Source organism: Aedes albopictus, chromosome 3, assembly GCF_035046485.1.
Source record: "Aedes albopictus strain Foshan chromosome 3, AalbF5, whole genome shotgun sequence".
NCBI lineage: Eukaryota > Metazoa > Arthropoda > Insecta > Diptera > Culicidae > Aedes > Aedes albopictus.
In genome coordinates this window covers 422,536,696-422,563,218 of record NC_085138.1, presented here as the reverse complement: position 1 = coordinate 422,563,218, position 26,523 = coordinate 422,536,696, and the positions used below count along the sequence as shown (strand labels likewise).

The following is a 26,523-nucleotide window of genomic DNA, read 5'->3' as shown; positions in this document are numbered from 1 at the left end:
TGAAGAAAGTGGGTCGCGGTACGAAAATGATTCTGTTTATGTTGCTGAACCTTTTTTTGTGACCGTGGGGTGGATATCCGTTGCCATAGATGAGCGGAACAAGGGCCTTGAGAGCACGATAAATTTAGATGACCTAGTTAACTATGCAGTCAATCGAGAAGTGTTGCTGAGGCGGGGGAGGAAGTACATTAATTCAGGGCAGAGACTGGATCGGTGTCTATGGTCAAGCAGGACAGGGAGAAGAAGACTATTTCGAGAGACGGAAGTTCAGCTCAGCAGTTCAAACGTGAGCGGAAGTGCGATTGTATTGGTTGGTCTCAGGTCAAATGTAGCCGTTTTAGTCATACAAACACCAGAGTAACTTTAAGTACTGCATTGCTCGCAATTGAATATGCTACAAATGGGGATAGTTGAGACACTTTGCGAGGAAGTGTTGAGTAGGACGGAACATTCTAACGTAGGATCGTCTTCCATGCAAGAGATGGATGGGTTCCTAATTCTTCGATGGAAATACTTGGCAGTGGACATGGTATCAGTCCTGCCGACGACAAAGTAGGAGCAATCAGAAGCTTTAGGGAGCCGGAGACAAAGAAAGAAGTTTGAACCCTTTTAGGATTAATCAACTTCGTTGGACAGGTCATCCATCAACTTTCTTCAAGGACGGAAGCTTTACGTCGTTTCATTAGGGGTGAGGTGTGTTTGGTTGGTACTGAGAAGAAAAAAAGTATTAACGTGTATTTGAACATATGAGCTAATTCTACACTACTCGTATTTGTTTGGTACACATTTCACAGTGTTTACTGATCATAAGATGGTTCAATACATTTTTCAACGGAAAACATCAGGAGGGGAAATGTGCATGCTACGAATGCTACTCAGACATCTTCTTGAGGCTATGTCAGCAGACAGCAAGCACGTCGAATGAGATTTAAAAGACAACCAGTAATGAAGTCGTTCTCACAGAAGATGTGAAAGCTGTCGAATCGTAAGTATGGCCATCACAGTTGTTTTCATATCAGGTTTTCTCGAAAGGAACAGGAGACCATAGATGGTCTAACAGTGAGAAATGATATAATCATTCTTCCATCAAATCTGCAGCAAAGGGCGTCTGATTTCGCACATAGGGGCCATCCTGGAGTAGTTTCAATGAAAATAAATCTTCGTGAGAATGTATGATGACCGTATATGGACCGTTCCGTGGAAATCGTGTGTAATAGTGTGCAGGTAAAGAAATGCCTGATCGTGCGTGGCAAGATTTGGTATTGGACTATTTTTTTGCAATTACGTGTATTCTTATAACACCACCCCACTTTCTGTCCCCGGAAAGTCTCGGATGGAGCTGCTTACTGGAAGACCTGTAAAGGACCCGCTGCCTTCACTAAGGACTGATACATACTGGAAACGAGATGAAGAAACAAAGGACAAGGATGCAATTATGACAGATGCAAAAATAGCAAGCGAGAACGAGATAACTCGCAGCCCGATTTCTAAGGAACCGCTACCACCCAAATGCCCCAGAAGAATTGTAAAAATGTTAGCGCGTTATAACGAATGATTGGGTCATTTTCTTACGCGATGTCGGTATCAATAAAATTCTTTGTTTTCAAGCATTTTTCAATCCTCGGAGCAGGTGAGGAATGTAGAGTATATAAACACTATGGATGTACCCCTTGATAAAAATGCCTTTAGAAGAGATAGAACAATAAACATGAGAAAACGAGAGAGCTAGCGAGGTGCCGCAGCCGCAGCAAACGCTAGCTTGGGCAGTAGAAGTGTAACCACATCGGAGAGCGGAGTGAATTAAAATCGCTGTTCGTTACTTGAGTGCGAGGTATTCGGAATTTCTGCAGCATCCGAAAGTGCACGTAATCTGGAGTGAACTCGACATAAACAGATTCGAAAAATGGTCTGAACTCTGGAGCATCTCACGACAAACACATTTTGAAAAACTCACTATCGAAATGCAACTTTATTCGAAGGTGATTATGGATATCAAAACATAAAATCAACATTGCAACGCCTTTTCTGCAATGTGGCAACTTTGTACAATGAGAGGCAAATTCGAACACCAAATGTTGTGGAACGATCATATGTAGTAGGTACTAAATCGTAGATCTTCGATACTAGCGTTGGGTAAAACATCAACAGTCTAGGTAGATCATTATTGTTAATTTCCTTCTTTTTCGGATAGAATACCGAGCGATTCCGCTTTTCCTGCTAAAAATTTAGCGGATGTTTTGTTGTTGTTACTCCATACTGCATATAACGGGCGTTTCAAAATATCGGTGGCTTAAAATGACGTTTACATTGGAAAGTCACTGGAATGATATGGGAAATTTCGTAAAGCTTGGCTTAGCGTAAGCCGTCGCCTTTATTTGCTAAACCACTGTGAAGAAATGCAAATATTTAAACCTGGCTTAGGAATTTGGCTTAACTTTAAGTGTGGTTTAAGATAAACGAGGCTTACGTCGTTAAGCCGGGTAGGTGAAGAAATCGGCCCTAAGGGCCGATTTCTTCACCCTGGCTTAAGCGTTAAACCAGGTTTACCTATATTGGTAAACCTGGCTTACCAGTTAAGCCGAGGTAATGAAATCGGCCCTAAGGGGCGATTTCTTCACCCTGTTAAGCCGTTAAGGCGTTAAGCCAGGTTTAACTATATGGGTAAGCCTGGCTTACCGGTTAAGCCGAGGTGAAGAAATCGGCCCTAACCCGACGTCTCCACTAGACAGAAATGTCTTGCCATTTTGCTGGACAGATGTGTCATGACAGAAATGTTCTCTCGCTGTTTGCATGGAAAGCAGCGGTGTTGATCATTTATGTTACGTTTTCTCTTTCTGGCAGCAAAATGGCAAGACATTTCTGTCTAGTGGAGACGTAGGGTAAGAGACAAAGACGCTGTTGTCTTACCGGCAGAGATGTCCATATCCTCAGTGTAGGAAAGAGAAATAGAAAATACACCACTCACGCTGTGTATCTCAACAGGAGCCCGTCTCTTATATGTAGATCCACCACTGCGATTCAGATGCGCGCAAGCTTGGTGGGTAGAAATAAATCTCTTAGCTCCCAGAGCACTAGGCCACACAACAGTGCGGCGAGAGCGATTTAAAATTCTCTCCGGTGAAAGTGTAAAAAATCACCCGGGCGCGCGCTCCAGTGAGGTTTTTGCGCCAGAGTGCGCGCTGCGGTGAAACACCGGAGAGTTCTCGCCCCGGCGACACCATGGTGATGATTCGGTGACTGCTGGGTGAAAACACGGGAGAGCGCCGGAGAGCGATGCGCGCGAAAGAGTGAGCCACACTCGATCCAAGGCGAACGAGCAAGAGCACGCACTAGCGCTTGGTCTACCCACCACCCAAAATAAGAGAAACTGGCTTCTTGGTGTGGTGAAAAATGTTCCTATCCCCAGTGCGGTCGATAAACTGACGCCGCAGTGAATCGCTACGGTGAAATGCCATCTCTGCTTACCGGAAGACCTCTTAAAAGAGCTCCCTAAACCAACGTTGCTTTTGGGAGACTTGAACGCACATCACGTCGCTTGGGGAAGCAAGATCGGTTCTTCTATTACCGAAGACAAGATAAAAGGTGAGAAAATTTTGGAACTAGTCATCGAAAATGATATGGTGGTGCTGAATGATGGGTCTCACACGCGAATAGATCCAGCAACTAGAAATTCACAAGCTCTACACACCAAAAATCGGTTGAGAGTTTCAGCAAAATTTTGCTGAGCTGAAGGTTTCAGCAAAAAAACTGCTGAAATTCGTCAAAATTTTGCTGATTTGTTCCGTAAACTGCTGATCGCCAGTAACATTTTGCTGAAATTCAGCAAACTTTGCTAAAACTTCAGCAAAAAAAAAATGCTGGACCCTTCAGCTCGGCAAAATTCAGCAAATATTGCAGAAAGCGTAAGTGCGTAGACATCGCAATGTGCTCTTCGTCGGTAGCAGCAAAGTTCAATGGAAAATCCTGGCGGATTCCTCAGACAGTGACCACTTTCCGATCTTAATCAACTTGCTGAATGCTTCAAGTGAACCACGCTATAGACCAAAATGGGTTTACGCAAAGGCCAATTGGGAACTCTTCAAAGAACCCACCAGCAAATCGATTCGCCCGGGAAATTTCCTGTCAGTAGAGGAATTTGCAAACAGGATCATCCGAAACGTCCCGAAAACGTCGGGTAAATGCTGACTCAAGTCAGTTGCATGGTGGAATGAGGAAGTCAAATCAGCTGTTAAGCTACGACGCAAACGATTACGTGGTCTTCGACGATTAAGCTGTGAAGACCCCAAAAAAAATAATGCACTGAAACAGTTTCAGGCAGTGTTGCCACATTTTTTTCGGTTTTCATCTGTGATTTTGGTCAAAAAAATCTTTTTCATCTGTAGGAAATTTCAGAAAATCTTAGTAAAAATCTGTGATATGTTAATGTCTCCAAAACCGAATATTTTTGAACAATTTGTTTAAAAAAAACGGAAAAAATGTTCTTAGAATAACGTCGACTAAAACACTCCCAGGTTGCATCTGAAGAGCATCAGAAACCACAAGAACGTTGAAACAATGCGCCTGAGGCTTGGCCTAGGCCATCCAACTAGAAGATTTAATTTCTATTATTTAAATTTGAGTACCTGAAAATTATAATAAAGCTTTTTTTCACAAAAATCATTGTCACTGTTTTAAAAATCTTAAAAATCTTTTTTATTGCAAAAATCTTTGATCTGTGATCACAGATATCTGTAGGCGAAAATGGGAAAAAATCTGTGTAATTCTAGGTAAATCTGTGTATGTGGCATCACTGGTTTCAGGAAGCCCGCGCAAGATCTCGTAAAATCATCAACGACGCAAAGCAACAAAGTTGGGAAGACTTCGTCGAAAGCATCAATCCCACGAGTTCAGCAAGCGAGGTGTGGAACAAATTAAACAGACTTCAAGGTAAGAAAACTGGAAATAGACTGACGCTCAACCTCCCGACCGGGTACACCAACGATGAAAAGGCAGTAGCAGAAGCTTTGGTATGAAAGTAAATCATCTGACTCAAATTACGCAAATCCATGCTGGAGTTGTTCAATCGTGTCTGGGACAGAGGGTTGTTCCCAGAGGAGCGGAAGCTTGGGACTTTACCTTACTTACCGATCAGGCTAAGGCCGGGGTGGCCTCTGCTGTACATATTAGCCGCCTCCATTCCACTCGGTCCATGGCTGTTTGTCTCCAGTTCCGCACTCTGCGTAGGGTCCGCAGATCGTCCTCCACTTGGTCGACCCACCTAGCTCGCTGCGCTCCACGTCTTCTTGTACCGGTCGGATGACTCTCGAGAACCATTTTAGTCGGGTTGCTATCCGACATCCTGATGACGTGACCCTCCCACCGTAGCCTCCCGATTTTCGCGGTATGGACGATGGTTGGTTCTCTCAGCAGCTGATGCAGCTCGTGATTCATTCGCCTTCTTCAAGTCCCGTCTTCCATCTGCACTCCGCCGTAGATGGTACGCAACACCTTCCGTTCGAAAACTCCAAGGGCGCGTTGGTCCTCTGCACGTAGGGTCCATGTTTCGTGCCCATAGAGGACGGTTTGGGATAGTAGTACCAATCCCTAAGCCGGACGCAGACCGCAGCAGGCCGGACAGCTACCGACCGATATCTCTGTTAAGCTGCGTGGGTAAAATTTTCGAGAGAATGATCAACCACCGTCTCATTACAGAGCTCGAAACCAACAACAAGCTAGGCCCACGTCACCACGCTTTCCGATCAGGTAAGGGTGTAGACTCTCATCTAGCTCACCTAGAACACTTGCTCAACTTCGATAACAACGAGCATGTCGAGATTGTTAGCACTATAGTTGGAGGAAATGCCAATGCAAAACCCGTAGCTTCCGGGAAGGTAAGCCCAGCTCCCTGGGTTAGTGGGTTGGTGTCAGGCCCTGCGAGCCAGCCGTAAAAAAAAACTAGCACCGGAAAATCAACAAGAGAAGAATGCGAACCGATACCAATGGCTACGACCACAGCGACGAAAAGGGACTTGCGATTGGAAGCTCGGTACGTGGAACTGCAGATCTCTCAACTTCATCGGGAGCACCCGCATACTCGCCGATATACTGAAGGACCGCGGGTTCGGAATCGTAGCGCTGCAGGAGGTGTGTTGGACAGGATCTATGGTGCGAACGTTTAGAGGTAATCATACTATCTACCAGAGTTGCGGCAACACACGTGAGCTGGGAACAGCTTTTATAGTGATGGGCGACATGCAGGGGCGCGTGATCGGTTGGTGGTCGATCGACGAAAGAATGTGCAGGTTAAGGATCAAGGGCCGATTCTTCAACATTAGCATAATAAACGTGCACAGCCCTCACTCCGGAAGCACTGATAATGACAAAGACGCATTTTACGCACAGCTCGAACGCGAGTACGACCGCTGCCCAAACCACGACGTCAAGTCTGTTTTCGCGGCGCACCAGCCTCTTGCAGGCTCGCCAAAATGAGTAGAAAAAGCGAGCCTGCGATGCGTTGAGGCGCCGCGAAAACCGAGTTTGGGAAGCTCTGTCATAGGGGATCTAAACGCTCAGGTAGGCCAGGAGGAGGAATTTAGACCGACGATTGGAAAGTTCAGCGCCCACCAGCTGACGAACGAAAATGGCCTACGCCTCATCGATTTCGCCGCCTCCAAGAACATGGCCATTCGTAGCACCTTCTTCCAGCACAGCCTCCCGTATCGTTACACCTGGAGATCACCACAACAAACGGAATCGCAAATCAACCACGTTCTGATTGATGAACGGCACTTCTCCGACATTATCGACGTCAGGACCTATCGTGGCGCTAATATCGACTCTGATCACTACCTGGTGATGGTTAAACTGCGCCTAAAACTCTCCGTTATTAACAATGTACATTACCGGCGGCCGCCCCGGTACGATCTAGAGCGACTGAAGCAACCGGATGTCGCCACCGCATACGCGCAGAATCTCGAGGCAGCGTTGCCGGACGAGGGTGTGCTCGATGTGGCCCCTCTAGAGGACTGCTGGAGTACAGTCAAAGCAGCCATCAACAACGCAGCCGAGAGCACTATCGGGTACGTAGAACGGAGTCGACGAAACGATTGGTTCGACGAGGAGTGCAGAGCGGTTCTGGAGGAGAAGGATGCAGAATGTGGAGCGATACAAACAGAAGCGGAAGCAGCAGACCCGTCTCTTCCGGGAGAAAAAGCGCCGCCTGGAAGAAGCGGAGTGCGAGGAAATGGAACTGCTGTGCCGTTCATAAGAAACACGTAAGTTCTACCAGAAGCTCAACGCATCCCGCAAAGGCTACGTGCCGCAAACCGAAATCTGCAGGGATAACGACGGGAGCCTCCTGACGGACAAACGTGAGGTGATCGAAAGGTGGAAGCAGCACTTCGACGAGCACCTGAATGGCGAAGAGAATGTAGGCACGGAGGACCAAGGCAGCGGAGGAAATGACTATGTTGGTGCAGCAGAGGACGGGAACGAACCAACTCCCACGCTGAGGGAAGTTAAGGATGCCATCCACCAGTTAAAAAACAACAAAGCGGCTGGTAAGGACGGTATCGCAGCAGAACTCATCAAGATGGGCCCGGAAAAGTTGGCCACCTGTCTGCACCAGTTAGTAGTCAAGATCTGGGAAACCGAACAGCTACCGGAGGAGTGGAAGGAAGGGATAATCTGTCCCATCCACAAGAAAGGCGACAAGTTAATGTGTGAGAACTTTCGAGCGATCACCATTTTGAATGCCGCCTACAAAGTGCTATCCCAGATCATCTTCCGTCGTCTTTCACCTAAAGTAAATGAGTTCTTGGGAAGTTACCAAGCCGGTTTCATCGACGGCCGGTCGACAACGGACCAGATCTTCACCGTACGGCAAATCCTCCAGAAATGCCGTGAATACCAGGTCCCAACGCATCACCTGTTCATCGACTTCAAAGCGGCGTACGACAGTATCGACGAGGACTACGACAAGGTGATGGACTTTCCTGCCTACTATTCAACATCGCCCTGGAAGGTGTTATGTGACGAGCCGGGCTCAACAGCCGGGGTACGATCTTCACGAAATCCGGCCAATTTGTCTGTTTTGCGGATGACATGGATATTATTGCTAGAACATTTGGAACGGTGGCAGAACTGTACACCCGCCTGAAACGTGAAGCAGCAAAGGTCGGACTAGTGGTGAACAAGGATGTTTTCGATCCCCTTGCAATCATTTGACTCATTTGTCTACAACTCAGTTCAGAAGAATAATATTGGAATGTGGTGTTCGGCAAACTTGTAGATTATTGTTTTTCCTACAATTATCCCCAAGGACGCAATATTCTAACTCTAATATTTACTACACAAAACTGTTAGTATCACCTACTCACACTGTTCGCGGATTTAGCTCAGTAGGATTGGTTTTTCGATGGAATTTGGTGCATCAATAAAACTCGCGTGCTTTCGATACAAAGCGTTTATTCAGACTAACTTTTTCTCAAAAACAGGAATGTATTATTCTCTTACTCCCAAGGGGGGAGACAGCTCGACGTAGAGCTACTCTTTGTTGATTGAGCAGCTCTGAGCTGCTCACATTTTGCTCTGAAAAGTTTGATGTGTATGGCTACTTCGATCTAAATTTGTTGAACCCACAGGAACAAGAATGACATTTTGACTTGAGTTGTGGTGTGGGTGCAATCAAATATGAGTCTGGTTCCCCAGAATACTCTCGCTGACACCGTTAAGCACCGTCGATTTAATTACATGCATAATCTTCATATCTACGATTCGGGGTCAAAATTTGATTACTTTCACAAATAAGAGTCAACATGGTTTTGCGTCACTTTTCCACCTCCCAAGAACACCTTTTTGTATTCATGATGCGGAGAGACCGCTGTTACTCAACCCACTAAGTACTTTTTGGTGTAGCTCAGCACTAGTCTTTTGGAGACGATACGTACTCCCAGACCGGAAACAGCTTTGTAGAATATTCGCACTACATCTTGCCGGCATTTGTACGGAGACAAATACATGTAACTCCGTGTTTTGGATTGTGAACATTAATCCATTCGACTTTACTACGGCCGCTAAGCCGAACAGTATCCCGACGAGCCTCAACAAGAAAATCACGCCAACATGGTCCTAAAAATGTTGCTGCATAATCCGGGGCCAGGCTCAACTTGTATCAGCGTTCATTTGAATAAGATTCCCTCGTTTGGTCGATTTATTTTCCCACCGAAGTTGTTTGTTGACAGTAGCCGTATCACCGTAACAGCAGGTTGCTATGCACATTTGAAAATCGAGTAACACGAGTTGCTCAGAGCTGCTCAAAGTGTAGCTCAAGAGCAAGGATGGAAATCTAGTGATCATGATCAGATTTCGAATGTGTCGCGGTCGAACGGCATCGTGCGATCATAGCAACAACGATAACATTTTGTCGTCAAGCATCATAACCAACTTCGGTCCGAGAAGAATGATTCGCTCGGTATGTGCGGGCGCGATGCGATCGTTATCATGAAGTCGAAATGATAAATTAGTGATTTCATTAACTTTTTGAGCATTCTTGGATATTTAACTTCCAGATATGCTTATGAACGTATCATTCCGAATCATGAATGCGGCTTACGGGTGCATAAGAGGCAAACAATGTGATGATTAAAATTTATCATGACTTGTAACATGATCCGATAACGGGTCATCACGCGATAAAGCGTGCATCAGATGCTTTAATTGTTCTGTGATACGAGCACGGTGTGAGGCGTCGGCATCATGCTACTGCAAGAACAAGGCTATCTTGGATTATTCGTATCCTGTATCATTTATCGCTTGAAGTGATTTTCTGCCATCCTTGCTCAAGAGTATGCTTCAGAGCAAAAGCTGTCTACCCCCTTGAGTACCACCAATGCACCGATCTTGATGTCCGTCACTCCGCTATGCCATTTCGGTCGAGATTGTAGGTGGTGCAAGTACTCAGCCGACCATCGCTTCCAGAAATGCTCCTTCATCAGCTGAACATGTTGCCAACGGCTAAGTCGACCAATCTTCACCTCGTCGTATGAAGGCTCCGGAATGCTCAAGGCCGGTCTTTGAATAAGGAAGTGTGACGGCGTCAGCACCTCGACATCGTTGGGATCGTTGGAAACCGGAATGAGGGGCCGGCTGTTCAGGATCGCCTCGCATTGTGCCAAAAACGTTGACACTTCCTCGAACGTCAGCTTGGTCTCGCCAACAACTCGTTTTAGATGGTGTTTTACTGACTTAACGCCAGCCTCCCAAATGCCGCCAAAATGGGGGCTGCGTGGCGGTATGAAGTGCCACTGGATTCCTTTGGAAATACAGAAATCAGTCAGCTTCCTCTGGGTCGCCTGATCCTCGAATAACTGGCGCAAAGCCGCCAGTTCGTGATTGGCACCAACAAACGTAGTGCCATTATCAGAGTAGATGTTAGCTACCATACCTCGTCGACTAATAAAGCGCTGCAAAGCAGCAATGAAATTTCCAGCCGTCAAGTTTGAAACAACCTCCATATGTATGGCCTTAGCGGCCATGCAAACAAACACGCAAATATACGCCTTGTACACTACGGTCTTCCTACCTGCTTCCTTGAGGAAAATTGGACCCGCGTAATCAATTCCCGTATTCGAAAAGACAGGTGCTGGAGTGATTCGGTAGTCCGGCAAATTTCCCATGTACTGGGCCACTGGACGGGGGTTATGGCGACAGCACACGTGGCATTTGGAAATAATCTTCTTGATCAGCATCTGCGCGTTGATGGGCCAATATCGCTCACGGACGATCGACAACAGTCCGCGCTGTCCGACGTGAAAGTTATCCTAGTAGAATAACTAGCCATTTCTATTGTTATCCTCATGTAGTTGCTGGATGAGTATGGCAGTCACATGGTGCTTCTCGGGTAACAGGATCTGGTGCCTTCCATCATAGGGAATCGATGAATACTTCAACCGGCCTCCGACTCTTATAAAACCATCCGTGTCTATGAATGGGGCCAGTCCACTGTACCTGTTCCGCTTCGCTTCATCACCAGCCAGAGCACGAAACAGCTCACCAAACTCCTCCTTCTGTATTTGCTTCAAAATGGCATGAAGTGCATCTGCCATCTCTTGCGCCTTGAGCTCCGAAGTGTCACGGTTCTTAGTGCGGACGTTCTTGCAGAACCTCAATACATACGCCCACGCTCTGTGTAGTCGTCGAAAGTTGCTCAATCTGGTCATAACAATCAACGGCTTCGCTTGTACAGTGGTAGCAACGACCACCGTTGGCTTCAGTTCAGGTACCTCGTTGTCACTCAGCTTGATTTGTTCATCGTTGTACTTCGGATCCAGTTCCCACAAAAAGGGGGAGGAATCCCACCACAAATCCATTGTCGAAATTTCGGCTGGAAGCACCCCTCGCGAAATCAGGTCTGCTGGGTTTTGCTCGGACCGTACGTACTGCCATTGATAGGTTTGCGTCAGCTCGAGTATCTCTGCTACACGGTTCGAAACGAATTGGTTCAAAGCAAGCGGTGATTTTTCCAGCCAGCATAACACCACTTGCGAGTCGAGATGAAGTGTCACACTCTTGAACGGAATTCCCATGGTTGCTACCGTTTTGTCGACCAGCCGAGCCAGTAGCAAAGCACCGCACAACTCCAGGCGTGGAATCGTCATTGGCTTGAGGGGTGCAACACGCGATTTGCTGCACACCAGATTGACTTCAACCGTTCCATCAGGGGAGATGCACCTTGTGTACAAGACTGCCCCGTATGCGCGTAGTGACGCGTCTGCGAACCCGTGAAGTTCGATTTGTTTTGCGTCGCTCCTGACAACGCATCTTTTTTTCTGCAAAGTGTTCACAAGTGGTAGCTGTCTGCGGAAGTCGATCCACATTTTCCTTGGTTCTTCCGGTAATTCATCATCCCATTTCAATTTCAGCCGCCACAAGTCCTGCATTAGCATCTTCGCTGTTGTGATGACCGGGCCGAGGTAACCACACGGATCGAAAAGGAGACCAACTGCAGAGAGAACACTTCTTTTGGTCGGAATCTTCTCGTCAAGCGGCGCAACGTTGAACCGGAAATAATCCTCGTGTTGATTCCAGCTGAGACCCAGTGTCTTGATCGCGTTGTTAATATCGGCATCCTCGAACTTGACTTGCGATTCCTGTAGCTCGGTCGGAATGCTACTCCGAACGGCTTCGCTGTTGGAACAGAATTTGTGGACTCCAAATCCACCTCGTCGCAGCATCTCCGTCAGCTGCTCGTAGATTTCGATCACTTCCTCAGTAGTATTTCCTCCGGTGAGAAAATCGTCAATATAGCTGTTTTCTTCGACCACCTTCGCCGCGACCGGCAAGTCCGATGCTTCGTCCTTCGCCAACTGCATCAGAGCGCGCGTAGCCAAGTAACAGTTGTCAGCTCAAACGTTCCAACTTCATTTGTCGAGGTGAGCCAAAGGATCCGTTGATATTTCCGATCGTCCTTATGGATTTGTACCTGGCGGTACATCTTCGGGATGTCTGCAGTTAATACGACCGGAAAACAGCAAAATCGCAAGAGAATCGTGATCAGGTCCTTCTGCACCGTTGGCCCTACGTCCAGGGCGTCGTTCAACGAAAGACCAGACGAGGTCTTCGCCGAAGCATCAAAAACCACACGGATTTTTGTCGTTGTGCTGGACTCCTTGTACACAGCATGATGGGGTAGAAAATAACAATCGACGGGGTTGTCGAAAACCTCGACCATGTGCCCCAGAGCTTGGTATTCGGTCATGAACTCCGAATAGCGCTTGAGTTTCGTTTTGTTGACAAACGATCGTAGTAGCCGATCAAATCGACTTCGAGCGGTTTCCAAGGAGTCGCCAAGTTGATCCTTGTTATCGTTGAATGGCAACCTCACAGTGAATCGGCCTGTATCGTCACGAAAGTGCGTTTGCTCAAAGTGTTTCTCGATGGCTTGCTCCCTTGACGTCAGTGGCGATGCTTCCTGGACCGTTTCCAGTTCCCAGAACTTGACAAGAGTATGGTTGATCTGTTCTTCGCGTAGGTTCAGTTGACAGATGCCTCCTTGTGGACCAGACGAGTGCCCTTTCACCGGTCCGCTGACGATCCAACCCAGGTCGGTCTCCACCATCATTGGGGCTCCTTCTGCAAGCTTCATGCGGCCGTTCTTCACGAGGACAAAGAACAGCTCGGCGCCGATAATCATCTGGATCTCCTTTGGGACGTGGAATGATGGATCCGCCAAATCAACGCTCGTCGGGATGGACCAAGACCGGATGTCGACCTTCATCATCGGTAGGTTGGTGGTTATCGTTGGCACCACCAGGAAATCTAAAATAGCGTTGAAAGGATTGACACGAGAACTGATCTTGGTGGTTAGCTTGAACTTAACTCGGGTTTCAGCGTTGTTGAGTCCGCTGATCGGTAGGTTGTTTTCCATTGGCAGGTTCAATCGCTTGGCAAACGCTTCGGAGATCAGATTCGAATCAGAACCCGAATCCAACAGAACACGACACGGCAAACCGACGTTACCGGATCCGGCCACAAGCACCTCTGCCGTTGAGAGAAGCACTGTTTGTTTCAGCATCAGAGACGTGGCGCAGTTCACTGACCCGGCCTGTACCGCTACTTCTTGTCGTTCTTCGGGCTTCGTTGGTTGTTCGCTGGGTGCACTGCTGGACTGTTGAACGGGCTTGTCGTCGTGAAGCAGACTGTGGTGCTTCCTTTTGCAACTCTTACACGACCTTTCGGAATTGCAGTCGACCGTACGGTGACCGCGTCGCAAACAGTTAAAACAGAGCCCAGCTTGCTTCACCTTGGCGTACCGGCTGCTGACGTTGAGCTCCTTGAATTGACCACACTTGTAGATAAGATGATCACCGTTGCAGCAGTGGCACACCTCCTTGGTTTGTACAAAATTTCTGGCTTGCGGGATCTTCTGTTCTGGTTTGTTCTTCGGCTTCAAGGTAGTTCGTGGTTCAGCGTATCCTGTCATCTTCTGCAAAATCCGGACTCGTTCTCGTAGATAATCGATCATTTCGGCGTATGCGGGAAGTTCGTCTTGGGATAGCTGCGACTCCCACAGCTTCCGCGTTTCCTTGTCAAGACGTTTGGCGATCACGTTGACCAGGATCATCTCAGCTAATCCTTCAACCGGCAATTGGCGATTTTTAAGGGCATCAACGTGTTTGGTGCAGGTGTCGATTAGCTTGCGTAGTTCCTCGCCGTTCTCCGCCGTCATCTTCGGCAGGCTCAGCAAGGCGTCGATGTGCGTGTCGATTATGAGACGTTCGTCTTCATATGCATCCTCCAGCATTTTCCAGGCAGCCGAGTAGTCATTATTGTTAATGACATCCTGATCGATCTTTCCGGCTGCACTTCCGACTAGGGCGTTCTTCAAATGGTACAGCTTGATAGCTGCAGACTCGTTCGGATACCTTCCCATGATGGTCTGGAACATGCACTTGAAGGAGTACCAATTCTCCAGATTGCCATCGAAGGTTGGCAATGGGACGTGCAAGTGCGGAGGCATGTTAGACGCAGCCGTCGGTTGCTGAGGAGGGTTGTATGCAGGGGCCAATGCATTCAGCTTGCTCTGTTCTTCTCTCGCTTTCCACTCCGCAATTCCCGATTGGATGTTCACGTACAGATGGTGATACATTTCTTCTATTTGGATGTTTTGGAGCTTGAAATCCTCTCGCTGGTCTCGGGGAACAGCATCGCAGATCTCCAAATAGCTCCTCTCCACTTCATCATAACAGCGCCGAAGGTTCTCCAGCTGCAGGTTCAGCCAGTGAATGTTTTTATCCGGCTGATTCATGCCTGCGTGGATCCGCAACATCTTCTCTTTGGCCATATCACGACGATCAACCGCCTTCTCCAGCCGCTGAGCCATGGCCTTCTTCACTTGTGCTCGGGTTTTCAACAATTTTTGCACTTCTATCGGTTCGTAGCTTGTTGGCTCCCCAATCAAAGCGTCGAGCAGATTTTTTGGGGTTATGTTCCGCGACGCTTGTGGGGTTTGTTCATCACTCATTGATACAGTTCACTTTTTTCATCGGAGGACGTGTGTCGAACACGTTCCGACAGGTTTCGCGTGCACACACACAACGGTACGCCGCGTCGATTGGCAAAGGCCGAACTTTTCCACACGGTGGAAATTGCGAAAACTTCACTTTTCCGTCGGAATTGCACCAGAAACCAACGTAAAAACCATCGAAAATGTCTATCTGGTTCGAGTGGACCAAATGTTCGCGGATTTAGCTCAGTGGGATTGGTTTTTCGATGGAATTTGGTGCATCAATAAAACTCGCGTGCTTTCGATACAAAGCGTTTATTCAGACTAACTTTTTCTCAAAAACGGGAATGAATTTTTCTCTTACTCCCTCTTACTCTCTCTCACAGCGCACGAGCCGAGGGGCTCATCAAAGCGTCGTTGCGCGACTCATCACACACTAAACGATCGAATTTTTCGATCGTTTAGTATGAGTAGGTGGTACTAGCGCTTTCACAGCGTATAAATAAGAGTTAGAATATGGCGTCTTTGGTGATAATTATTGGAAATACACTAATCTACAAGTTTGCCGAACACCACATTCCCATATTATGCTTCTGAACTGAGTTATGGACAAATGAGTCAAACTGTTGCCAAGTGATCGAAAACATCCTTGGTGGTGAATGCGGCTAAGACAAAGTACATGCTGGTAGGTGGGGCTGAGCGAGACAGGACAAGCCTTGGCAGCAATGTTACGATAGACGGGGATACTTTCGAGGTGATAGAAGAATTCGTCTACCTCGGTTCCTTGCTAACGGCTGACAATAATGTGAGACGTAAAATACGAAGGCGCATCATCGGTGGAAGTCGTGCCTACTATACTCTGAAAGAATCCCTCTCAGGATTCTGAAAGAATCCCTCTCAGGATTCTGAAAGAATCCCTCTCAGGATTCTGAAAGAATCTCTCTCAGGATTCTGAAAGAATCTCTCTCAGGATTCTGAAAGAATCTCTCAGTATTCTGAAAGAATCCCTCACAGGATTCTGAAAGAGATCGCTCTGAAAAAATCCCTCTCAGGGATGTGAAAGAATCCCTCTCAAGGTTCTGGAATACTATACTCTAGAAAAATATTAATCAAAAGAATTTTCAGCAAAAGTTTAAAAAAACATGAAGGATTTTATTGATTCATTATGGAAGAGTTCCATAATGACGAAATTGACTAAATTCTTGAATCAGTTAATAGTCGAACTTCTGTCGAATCGATTTTTTTGCTTAAAACTCTGATAAAGTTATCCCTAAAATACGTAAACTTCTGCAGTCATGATAAAATTCCTCTTTGATTTCCAATCGAATCACTCGTTGCGGGTACAGTTATTAAAGGGTTCCTTGGTAGATTTTTTGGAGTATTTTTTTGCAGAATACTTGAAGAAATCGTCGATGTTTTCGGATTCCTATGGCTGAGGTCATTTTCACTGAAACCTTCCACGGGTTAGGTGTGGCCAAAAACTCTTTTTATAAAATTTTCTCGAAATAATACGTTTTTACCCCTTTTGCTTAATGTTTAAACTTTTTAGACATTTTTGTAGTTCATCCTTTTTCAGAAATATTTCCCTTAGGAATAAAATGTATTAGTCATTTAAAAAAAAATGCACTAGTATTATTCCATTTGTATCTTCGCAATATAAATGTCTACAAAAAGTAATCCATGAATTTCTCAAAAGTTTCTGAAAATGATCATACAATTTTTCCGAACTAGCAATCAAGCGAAGACCACTTTATCAAGAAGACTTGCAGCACTGCTCAAAATCGGGAGTCACTGTTAGTATTTATGATAGTGTGTGTAAATCTTCATACTCGCACCAATACATTCATACACTTTTATACAAAGGTGCCACCTTAGCTCAACAGGCGGCGGTACCGTCGTTGTCGCATGCCGTTAGTATGGGAAAACAACAGAGGTGCATGTCTTCTTGATAAAGTAGTCTTCAAATCAAGGAACTAATAATCATTTTTTTTAATCAATTAAAAAAACTTTAACCTGCCTTCAACGTTTCTTTAAACTCTTGTTCTAAATTTATCAATAGAAATACTCTTCATATGTATTGCAACAAATGTCACGAATAGTAAATCTTCTCAAAAAAATTCTGGCTTTATATGAGTTTGATTCATCAAAACCATGTTTTTGTACTGGCGCGGATTTGGTGACCCCGGCGCGGATTTCATTTGGCTTGGCGCGGATTTTACCCCTAAACCAACCAAACTCCTCGAATGCTGTAGTACCGCTGCGTTAAGGTAGATCAACCATCATGAAAACAATGGCTGTTTGAACTTGTGTTTCGTTAGCGCTTTTGCTTGAGTTGGCAGTACGAACACTGAGCTAGGAGGTTTCGGATCATTAGCAGCCGAAGAACGATTTTTTTTTGTTCTTCTCAATGTGTGTATTTATTTATGGTATCAGATTAGAGTTATGAATGTTTTAACGTGTGGAGCCTTAGCGTTATGTATCTTGTTGGATTCATTTTGGGATGGAGAAACTGGCTAATGGTGTCTCTAAAACAGCCGCTGCTAAAGTTGTTCAGGATTCTACCAGTACCTTTAAACATGTTGTTGTAATCAAAACACGAGTTAGATAAATGCTAATAGTTCATCGTTTAAACGTTCCACAATCGAACTTTTGGGTTTAGAATAATATTTTTTAAATAGTTTCCCTTATAAGACTTAATTTTTGTGAATTTGCTACCGGAGCAAGAAATTACATGTACCACCAACTTGTGAATGTTTAAAAGTGTTTTAAGAGTTTTCAGATGAACAATGGAAGGTAGGTATGGACTACTTTCTGCCTTTCTTGCGAAAGGCAGCTGCCTGCAATTCTAAATTGGAAGTAGTTTGCTACATTTAAATGCATCATTTGCTGATTTGTTTTACGTTTGTTAGTATAGTAGATAGTAAGACTTACGATTGAAAACCTGGAAGAGTATACAACTCAAAACCGAATGACCACGTTTCTTCTCAAACACGATTTGATTATCGATCGTTGATTATTTTTAGAGATTGTGGGTTGGTTGGCTATCGCGTAACTACATTCAAAGGACTGATGACGATGCTTCCTTATCAGACCCGGGTTTCTAGGATTGCTTGTTGATTTCCTGTTTGTGTTGGTTTAGATGTGTTTTGTCCATTCCTTGATCGGTTGTTCCTGGTTTCCGAGGGGCGGTTTCATGTATTCATTGCTGTATTTGCTCTATCTGTTGAGACAATAAATATTCGCCTCTTCCTGAGTGCTGCTTATTCAACCCTCAACAGCTCGACGTCGAAGGTGAGGGTGGCATTTGGTGGGATGACTCCTGGATGGCCGCGGCTACCGTAGGCGTAGTCCGGAGAGCAGACCAACTTGGCACGCTGTCCAACGGACATCTGGAACAATAACACATAGCAATAACCGATCGAGTCTAAAGTTAGTAGTCTTAATCGAAGAGCTAGTCCCTCCTTGCCGTCCAAGACCAGGACGTCAAGCAAGAAGATCGTCGTAACGATTGTGTTGTTCAACACTGATTACATTTTTTTTAATCCGCTGTTTTATAATTTCTTTTCTTACACCCTTTTATTTCAAGTAGTATTACATTCACCGAAAAAAATTAATAAAGGCAATTATGATTTTTTTCTGTAATTGTAATTGTAATTTTTATTGAACATACATAAGCCTGTAGGTAGCACCCTTTTTTCAGCTCAGGGTTTGTCTAGTGATCCACACGCAAAAACGCCTTCGCTCAAAAATGTGTTCGGCCTGCACATTTTTAGTAAACATCCATGCCGCACATGACTGTGTTGGAGACACACATTTTTTTTAAATTGCTCGTACGCTCACATGAGTATGTATTTTGCAATAATTTCGACATGGCAACCTCACTGGGTTTATAAACCACCTTCAAATACCGAAAAATATTGATATTTTGCAAAAATGTGTGCGTATGAGCAATTTTAAAAAATGTGTGTTTCCAACACAGTCCCTGTGCGGCATGGGCGTTACTCAAAAATGAGAGCTTTTGTTTTAGAGAGCACCCTACACAAAAGGTCAGATAATGAATCCATTAAAATCCGTTGTATCCTATCAGATCCTTGTCTAAAATCACAAAATTCCGACCCACCCTAATGAAACACTCACCTGGGCGACACCCTCATCCCATCCGCGGATGACCTCTCCGCGTCCAACGGTGAACCGGAACGGCTTACCGCGGGTGCGGGACGAATCGAACACTTTTCCATCGGACAACGTACCGGTGTAGTGCACCACGGCGACCTGGCCAGTTTTAGGGTAGGTTGCCTCTGTCGAATAAACAACACCCAAGATGAAAATCACTTTTTAACCGAGCAGACCTTCACCTCACGCACGCCATTCGAAGCGGAAGGAGGCAATTTTTATCTTCCAGCTCCGCGGCTGGAAAGAACGACCACTTACCGTCTCCGGCGGCTAGCGTAACGACCTGGACACCCATTTTATAGTTGCTTCGATTGATCGAACCGACGCTGCGGGAAGAAACACACGGAACAAAGCACCGGAATTAGGCGTTTTTCACGAGGAAAAAAATGTCACGCTTTCACACACGGACGGGCGAAGCAAAATACTCACTCGCAGCAGGCAGGAAGAAAAGTAAAATGCCGGATCGCGTTTCTCAAGAACAAGACTTCTTTCTCACTCGCGGCTCAGCGCTCGAACGATGAATGAAGGCAGTGTTGGAAGTAAAAGCGAAACTGAGCTGAAAGCTTTTTTTTGACAGTTTTCTTTGTTCGTCGATTCGTACCATGGGAGAGGGTTTGGATCTGCTATCGCCACCCGGGTGGAAGCGCCACCTTTTACACTGAAAATTATTTAAACCCAAAGAATAAGTTCTAAAAACTCAAATTTGGCTAAACAGCTTATAGTTTTTACTCAGGGTGAACATTTTTGCAGCAATCAAATGAGATTTACCTAGTGACCACTATCGCTGTTTGACGCATATTTGAGTAATTCCACGGAGGTGCGGGATTGCGTCAAAAGAACTTAAATTTGGGTTGATTTGTAGTTCCGTGTAGTTGACTGATGCACTGAGAAATATTTAAACCCAAAGAATAAGTTTTAAAAACTCAAATTTGGCTAAACAGCTTTTAGTTTTTACTCAGCATTGGGTTGTTTTCTCCCTCTCTCCACACCAATGTTGTCAAAAACGAAGAGAGAAGCACCGACACATCCATGCGGCTCCGTGGAAGAAGCCAAATTTGGGATATGTTGACTAAACCCAAATTTGCGACGTCAAATAAGGCCTCCGTTGGGTGTAAATAACTTACCACTGGGTGAAAATTTTTGCAGCGATCAAACGAGAACTACACTCAGAAATAAAAGTATACACACGGTTGTTTGAGAAAACCCATCGAAGGGTAAAAAAATACTCATTTTTGAAAAGCATGAAGATCTGTCAAAACATGGGTGAAAACACGAAAACAAAACGAGTAAAAATATACCCATTTTAAGGATGCGGCCATCTACCCATTAATGGGTGAAAAAGTAGTTACCCGGATAAAAAATTACCATTCATTACATGGTAAATATTATTAACATATGACTGGTTTATTGTTCACAATAAAACACATAGTAGATATATTGTTACATTTTACAATAGAAATCAAGCCCATATAGTTCGTACAATAAGTGAACATTAGCTTTATTAGTGACTAATTGATTCGATTGTTTTTCAATAGTTCTATAATAATTTAAAGTTACTAACAGTAAAAATTAATTTAAGTTGTTTTTATATAGTTTCAAAAGTGCCTGCAAAGTTCTCATGGACTTTTTATTAAAAAAGAGTTTATTTCTCAATTACACTTAAAAACAATTCGTAACAAATAAATAACAATAAATATTATTGTTGCTTGGATCATGTTTATATAATCAAACACAAAATCACTTCACAAATTTTTTTTATAGTTTTCGTTTTAAATTTGAGTACAGTAGATGTTTCGGTTATTTAATGTTATTCGCTAAAACTTCAACGACTGACAGACGTCAAGCCGTGTTGGCAGAGGAAGCTCTCACTGAATAACTGAGGAAGTACTTATAGAAAAGTAGCTGAAAAGCAGGTTTTAGCCAAGTGAGGATGTTACGACAAGAAAAAGATGAACAATGATTTTTCTGATGTTTTCCAATAAATTAAAGGAATCTAGTAAATAGTAAACTACCATTGATAACAATACAAATACAATTAGTTTAATGGGGTCAATTGAACCGATGTTAAAATAAACATGCAATAATATTTGTTGTTATGTTAACAGATTTCGCCTTTGAAAAACCAAAGAATTCATATTTCTCGGTAACATTTTTCTCCAGCATTTACAGATACTAATGGCCACATGAATTGTGAACGATTTATGGTATGGATCATACGACCTGAGGTTTGACTTGTGATATTTGGCAGTTATTTGAAAAGATTGAAGATAGATCTTATCAACAGCTGCCAAGCAATACATACCAGATAGACATCAGAGTGTTTGATTCTTATCATAAAATGTGCATATTATTCTGGCGGCCGTTAGTGCTCGTAAATGCTGGATATAAATGTTAGCGGGAAATATAAACTCTACACCGAAGATATTTTCCGTATAACTATTATGTGTGAAACTACATAATTTTTTGCAATTTGGCATCACCTTTAAAAAGTATGTTTGCAAACATAAAATCTATAAAACTGCCCGCATATGAAAATTATGGCTATCAATAAATGAAATTTATTAAGGTGATGAATAAAAATTATGTGTGGGATTTTTTTGAAATTATGTATGCGTAGTTTATAACAATTATGAGTAAATTTCAAATAAAAGCAAAACCACCAAAAAAAAAGAAAAAAAAAACAATGTTTTTGTTTCAGGTTAAATCAAGGATTTAATAAACTTTTAATCCTCATGAGTGAAAACATTATTGTATTTGCACGCCACAGTGACCGATCGACGGATTTCCATAATAATCTTCATTGTTCCATTGGCCCAGGCCGGTTGTTGCGAGATGGGGCCTCCGTCTGCGCTTGCTTAAACTCGTCACTGTAGATTTGTCGTCGTGTCGCGGCCGGGAATTCTTGATAGATCCTGAGGGACATCTCTCACCATCGCGGTTTCCCTTGAATAGCGTCTGATTTCCTTGGTCGTCATCATCATCCGTGGGGGTGGCACAGGTAAATTCGGGTTCTATTTTTGTTGGCGGTTCAACTTCCGTCTCGCTTGTTGTTGATTCGTCTTGGCCGCACTGCAGTCTAAGACGAACGCCATCCGGGGCCATCCTTGACTCTTGTATTATCACCGGGAACGCACAACTGGTCTTGAAATAACGAAAGGGTCCATTGCTGAAGCCGTCTGGATCTACTTCTAGATGCTTGAAACACTGAAGTATTTTTCATTTCCTCCTGCCTCTTAATATGGTGCAACTGAAATTGATGAAAAATAAAGATTTAAACAGATATTTTATGGAAAATAAAATAAAAGATACATACCTTCACTCAACTCAGCAGAAGACTCTCCGACGCTTTCGATTGGCGCGAACACTGACGTCGTTTTGGTCCTGAATCAAAGCGGGCAAACTTTAAATTCATAGGTGGATACACATAATTTTTAACTATAGCAGGATAACTTTACTTTTTATGTTTGCCCACTTATAAATTAAATCAATGTGATAATAAGTGTTATGGTTCACCGCATAAGAAGGAATACAATCGTTATAATATTTAAGTTAGCACATTTAAAAGTAACTTCTGCGAAGTCTTATAAAATGGAAAGGTTCAACATACATAAACATTACGTTTGGAATTTTATCAGTGTATGGATTTTCAAAAGCGAAAACTGCTTACAAATAACAACATATTGTATTTTTATTGTGACATCGATTCATTTGACGCCATTCAATTAATTGTATTATGCTTTTGGTCGAAATACGAAGTGACCGAACGTGCGAAAATTGATTTCTAACCTACTTAGAAATGTCGCAACTCAATTTGGATTAGTGCATATTGTTGCTCTTAATTAGCTTAATGATGCGCAACAGAAAAAATAGATTCAAATTTACTTCGCAGCTGGAACTTCGCATATGCTTCTAGCGACGACTTCGATTTGGTGGTGCGACGATAATATTTGTATTGTAAGAACAATGAAAAAACATTAAGATATATTGTTTTCTTTTGAAAATTGCCCTAAAAATGTCTCATAAAAACACAATACATTCTATTGTTTTTCGCGAAAAAGTGTATGAAAATTTTCTCAAAATTTTATGGTTAAGATACATAACGACCACCATTTTTTATTGTAAAAGTGCCATTTACCATTCGCCGAATGGTATAGAACAATAGGGGTGATGGTGAGTGTGCCGTGTGTAGGAATCTCGGAATTATCAAAAGCCATTGTAGGAATCTCGGAATTATCAAACACTACATATTTTCCAAAATTTTTATTTTAAATTATTTTCATAAATTTTATCTGTTGTCAAGCACACTCACAACACATCCACTATACACAACATTCGTCTCAAAACTGATCCCATCTCTATCTTCCGTCCTCAACCTCGCCTTGGCTCGTCTAGAACGCTCTCTCTCGCCTCTCTTTTCTCCTCGTTCACAATGAGCCAGCGCCGTCGGCCAGCGTCGTTCACGCACACAGCCATCATCAAACGAGTGCATGCAGCGCAGTGTTCGGTTAACTGGCGTGCTGCATCCATAATCCTACACTAGAATAAATAAAGACAATAATATAACATGATAACATAAATTCACAGATACTTACTAAAACCGTTTATTTATTTTTTTCTTATAACATATTATTCCTACACCGTGTAAATTACAATACGTTTAATGGTGAATATTTTTCGAAAAAATGGTGTTGTAACAATAAATTTTATCGTATTTTTATGATACTTTTTATCAGGGTAGGGAAATTTGGAAAATCGAGGGATTCTTCAGAATCTGTTGTTCGAAAGGGAATGTTTTTTTCTAGATTTTTTCTGCTCCCGCTTGCAGCAGATTTCCTGTATCACCGTCTAGATTACAAGCGCTGTATTCTACGCACAAGGTAAGTAACGCACATTATTTTTATTACTGTCTATCGTTGTCAAAGACGAGGTCAAAGATTAATGTTCACATTCTTTACAATTTTTAGGTTACGTTATGGAGTACACAGCCAGGATAGCTTCAGCTTTCGGCAGGGCTTTCGGCAAGGCTTCCGGATTCCAGCAAGAAGATTTTACCAAGAATTATAAAGTGAATATAAATAACAAATTATAGTGGCTAAGAAGTGTACTATTTTTTCAATAAAGTGTATTAGGAATGACTATTTTCTGTTTGTTTGATTTGAATGCATTTAGAATTTCCAGCTAACAAACACCATTTCAAAAATGGGTATTTTTTCACCCATTTTACGGCGCCGTCGCTTTTTCAAAATGGGTAAATATTTACCCATCATTTGACATATACTGTGTCTACCCATTAATCGGTAAACAGTCTTTACCCATTAAATGGGGAGAGGCACTTCTAGCGAAAATGGGTGTTTTTTCACCCATTAATGGGTTTTCACAAACGACCGTGCACGGAATTACTATTATTTATGCATTTTGTATCCGCATCTCTCTCACTCTCTTTCCTTTTTCATGCTATCTGCACCCAACAAAATTTTGTTGTCGTTTTTACCGAATCCATGGTAAAAATAAGAATTGTACCAACAATTTTCAACCGAATGCAAAATTCTGTTAAATGTACTGAAACATTGTCAATAATACCATGCATGTTGTACTTTTGACGTAAAATATTCTTGATGCAACTATTTTGGCATTGCAATTTTGACCATGTTTATCCAAGACGTGCAACATTCAAGTTGACATGGTTAAAATAACAAGGCCAAAATAGTATAAACAAGAATTTTTTAGTCAAAAATACAGCATGCATGGTATTACTGACAATGTTTCAGTACATTTAACAGAATTTTGCCTTCGGTTGAAAATTGTTGGTACAGTTCTTGTTTTTACCATGGATTCGGTAGAAACTACAACAAAATTTATTTCAGTGTAATTTTTATAGAGCTTGCTGGCGTTTATTCAGCTTTCTCTTTCGAACATGCAGGCGGAATAGGATTTGTTGTCATCAGGAAAGGTTTCCCGATGAAAACAAATCCTATCCCGCCTGCATGCTTGAAAGAGAGAGGTGAATAAACGTCAGCAAGCTCTATTATCGATTATTATCGATCAATCGAAAGCTCCTGCGAAAAAAGCTTTCCAACCGTTAGTTGCGCAACTGTCAAAGCTGCAAACGCTTCCTCCCGCGGCGGGTGCGGGATGACGTCACCTTTCATTCATAGCGTTTCCCGTCTCGTTCTGTCGTACGCGTTCATCAGAGTATTTGTGCAACCGTTACACTTCGTGCGGGACTTCGGCAGTCGAACACAACGGTTTTCAATTTCAATTCAATCGCATCGCGAACGTTGAGCCGAGTAGACGTGTTCGTTTCGTTGGAGAAGTAGCGGTATCAATCGTAGACAAGTGAGTGAGTGCATTTCCGCACTTCCCCGCCACCCATCAAATTCGTCGGTTGGGTTGTGTGAGTGGGTTTGGGTGTTTGGTGCGTGGTGTTTTTTTGTATCATTGTATCTTTTTCCTTCGGCTGGGTGGAAAGCGGCTCGTCGCGGATCCGCCTTCTCGGCCTTCTCGCTCACTTCGCTACGTGCCGTGTTATTTTTTGGGTGTGGAATGAATGATTCCGTGAAAGTCGAAGTCGGATCGGATCGGAACAAAACAACGCAACTTCAGTTTTCGGAGTGAATTTCGTGAGGAATATTGCGTGGAAAACACGAAAGGATAAACAGTGCGTGTAGATTGAACTGAGATTGTGGTGATTTTGTTTGGCAGAAGGTCCAGTAGACAGTGTTCCATCATCGTCATCATCAATCGAATTATTTTTTATCGAGTGGCGAAGAAGAAAACGAAGAATAAGGATTATTCGCGGTTCGCGACGCTCGGCGGCCCCGACCGAAATACATTTTGTATGTTGTGTGCAGGGATGCCAGATGTTAAGAATAGTCATCATTGCGGAGACTTGTGTCAATTGATTGTGGAAATCAGAACCATTCAAATACGCACTAATTTCATTGAGCGGCAGCTAATAACGATGAGTTAAACGCCGTGATTCTTCATTTGACATTTTACAACTCAAAACATGGACTATGTCCTGTTACCCTAGTGGATAACAATTTCCAAATCTAGGATGACGAGGTTTCATAATTGTTGTTGGTCCATCCTGTAATCGTGTTTTGTCTGGCAGGTTGTTCCCAGCGTTGGCTGCTTTCAAAGCTTGAGTTATTGTCTAGAAAATTATAATCCTAAGGAGGCACACTGAATCTCGTTTTAATATGAGACGTCTACACTTTGATGTCCCTGTTAGGGAAGGGTCTACACATGTCTTCTAGTTAATCATTGCCTGAAACGACCTGAAAGGCCATCAATTGATGAGATCTCATGATGCTCTATTACGCCAGAGTATTACAAATGTGAATTTAACTTGTGACCACAAGTTA

The 26,523-nt window shown here is 43.6% G+C and overlaps 5 protein-coding genes across 6 annotated transcripts in view; 1 reads left to right on the top strand and 4 right to left on the bottom strand.

Annotated features, from left to right (window-relative positions):
* Positions 1–9,818: 9,818 nt before the first annotated feature.
* On the bottom strand, positions 9,819–10,727 carry LOC134291047 (uncharacterized). Its single transcript, XM_062858310.1, has one exon. The coding sequence runs from the start codon at positions 10,725–10,727 to the stop codon at positions 9,819–9,821; it is 909 nt and encodes a 302-aa protein (XP_062714294.1).
* Positions 10,728–10,811: 84 nt separating this feature from the next.
* Positions 10,812–12,350, bottom strand: LOC115268174 (uncharacterized). Its single transcript, XM_029876223.2, has one exon. The coding sequence runs from the start codon at positions 12,348–12,350 to the stop codon at positions 10,812–10,814; it is 1,539 nt and encodes a 512-aa protein (XP_029732083.2).
* On the bottom strand, positions 12,350–15,001 carry LOC134291046 (uncharacterized). Its single transcript, XM_062858309.1, has one exon. The coding sequence runs from the start codon at positions 14,999–15,001 to the stop codon at positions 12,350–12,352; it is 2,652 nt and encodes an 883-aa protein (XP_062714293.1).
* Positions 15,002–17,371: 2,370 nt separating this feature from the next.
* LOC109410645 (peptidyl-prolyl cis-trans isomerase Fkbp12) lies at positions 17,372–19,678 on the bottom strand. 2 transcript variants are annotated; one of them, XM_019684178.3, is made up of 4 exons: positions 19,586–19,678; positions 19,415–19,482; positions 19,121–19,281; positions 17,372–18,372 (listed from the first exon to the last, which is right to left on the bottom strand). In XM_019684178.3, exons 2-4 carry the CDS (start codon positions 19,449–19,451, stop codon positions 18,244–18,246), a joined length of 327 nt encoding a protein of 108 aa, XP_019539723.1. In that variant the 5' UTR covers positions 19,452–19,482; positions 19,586–19,678; the 3' UTR covers positions 17,372–18,243. The 2 variants fall into 2 exon arrangements, with proteins under 2 accessions (XP_019539723.1, XP_029731632.1); XM_029875772.2 differs by having other exon boundaries at positions 19,415–19,656.
* A 5,688-nt stretch (positions 19,679–25,366) lies between these two features.
* Positions 25,367–26,523, top strand: part of LOC109410643 (protein 4.1 homolog) — a gene marked incomplete at its 3' end in the record, with an annotated part of 157,893 nt that continues 156,736 nt past the window's right edge. The window contains 1 exon segment of the mRNA XM_029875760.2: positions 25,367–25,492.

Excerpts from the sequence above, each read along its gene's own strand:
- LOC109410645 (XM_019684178.3), bottom strand. The coding sequence starts at position 19,451 with ATGGGTGTCCAGGTCGTTACGCTAGCCGCCGGAGACG. Across the intron at positions 19,282-19,414 it reads TACGCTAGCCGCCGGAGACG|AGGCAACCTACCCTAAAACT; the intron begins GTAAGTGGTCGT and ends TTTATTCGACAG. Across the intron at positions 18,373-19,120 it reads GGGATGAGGGTGTCGCCCAG|ATGTCCGTTGGACAGCGTGC; the intron begins GTGAGTGTTTCA and ends TTATTGTTCCAG.
- LOC115268174 (XM_029876223.2), bottom strand. The coding sequence starts at position 12,350 with ATGCAGTTGGCGAAGGACGAAGCATCGGACTTGCCGGTCGCGGCGAAG.
- LOC134291047 (XM_062858310.1), bottom strand. The coding sequence starts at position 10,727 with ATGCTGATCAAGAAGATTATTTCCAAATGCCACGTGTGCTGTCGCCAT.
- LOC134291046 (XM_062858309.1), bottom strand. The coding sequence starts at position 15,001 with ATGAGTGATGAACAAACCCCACAAGCGTCGCGGAACATAACCCCAAAA.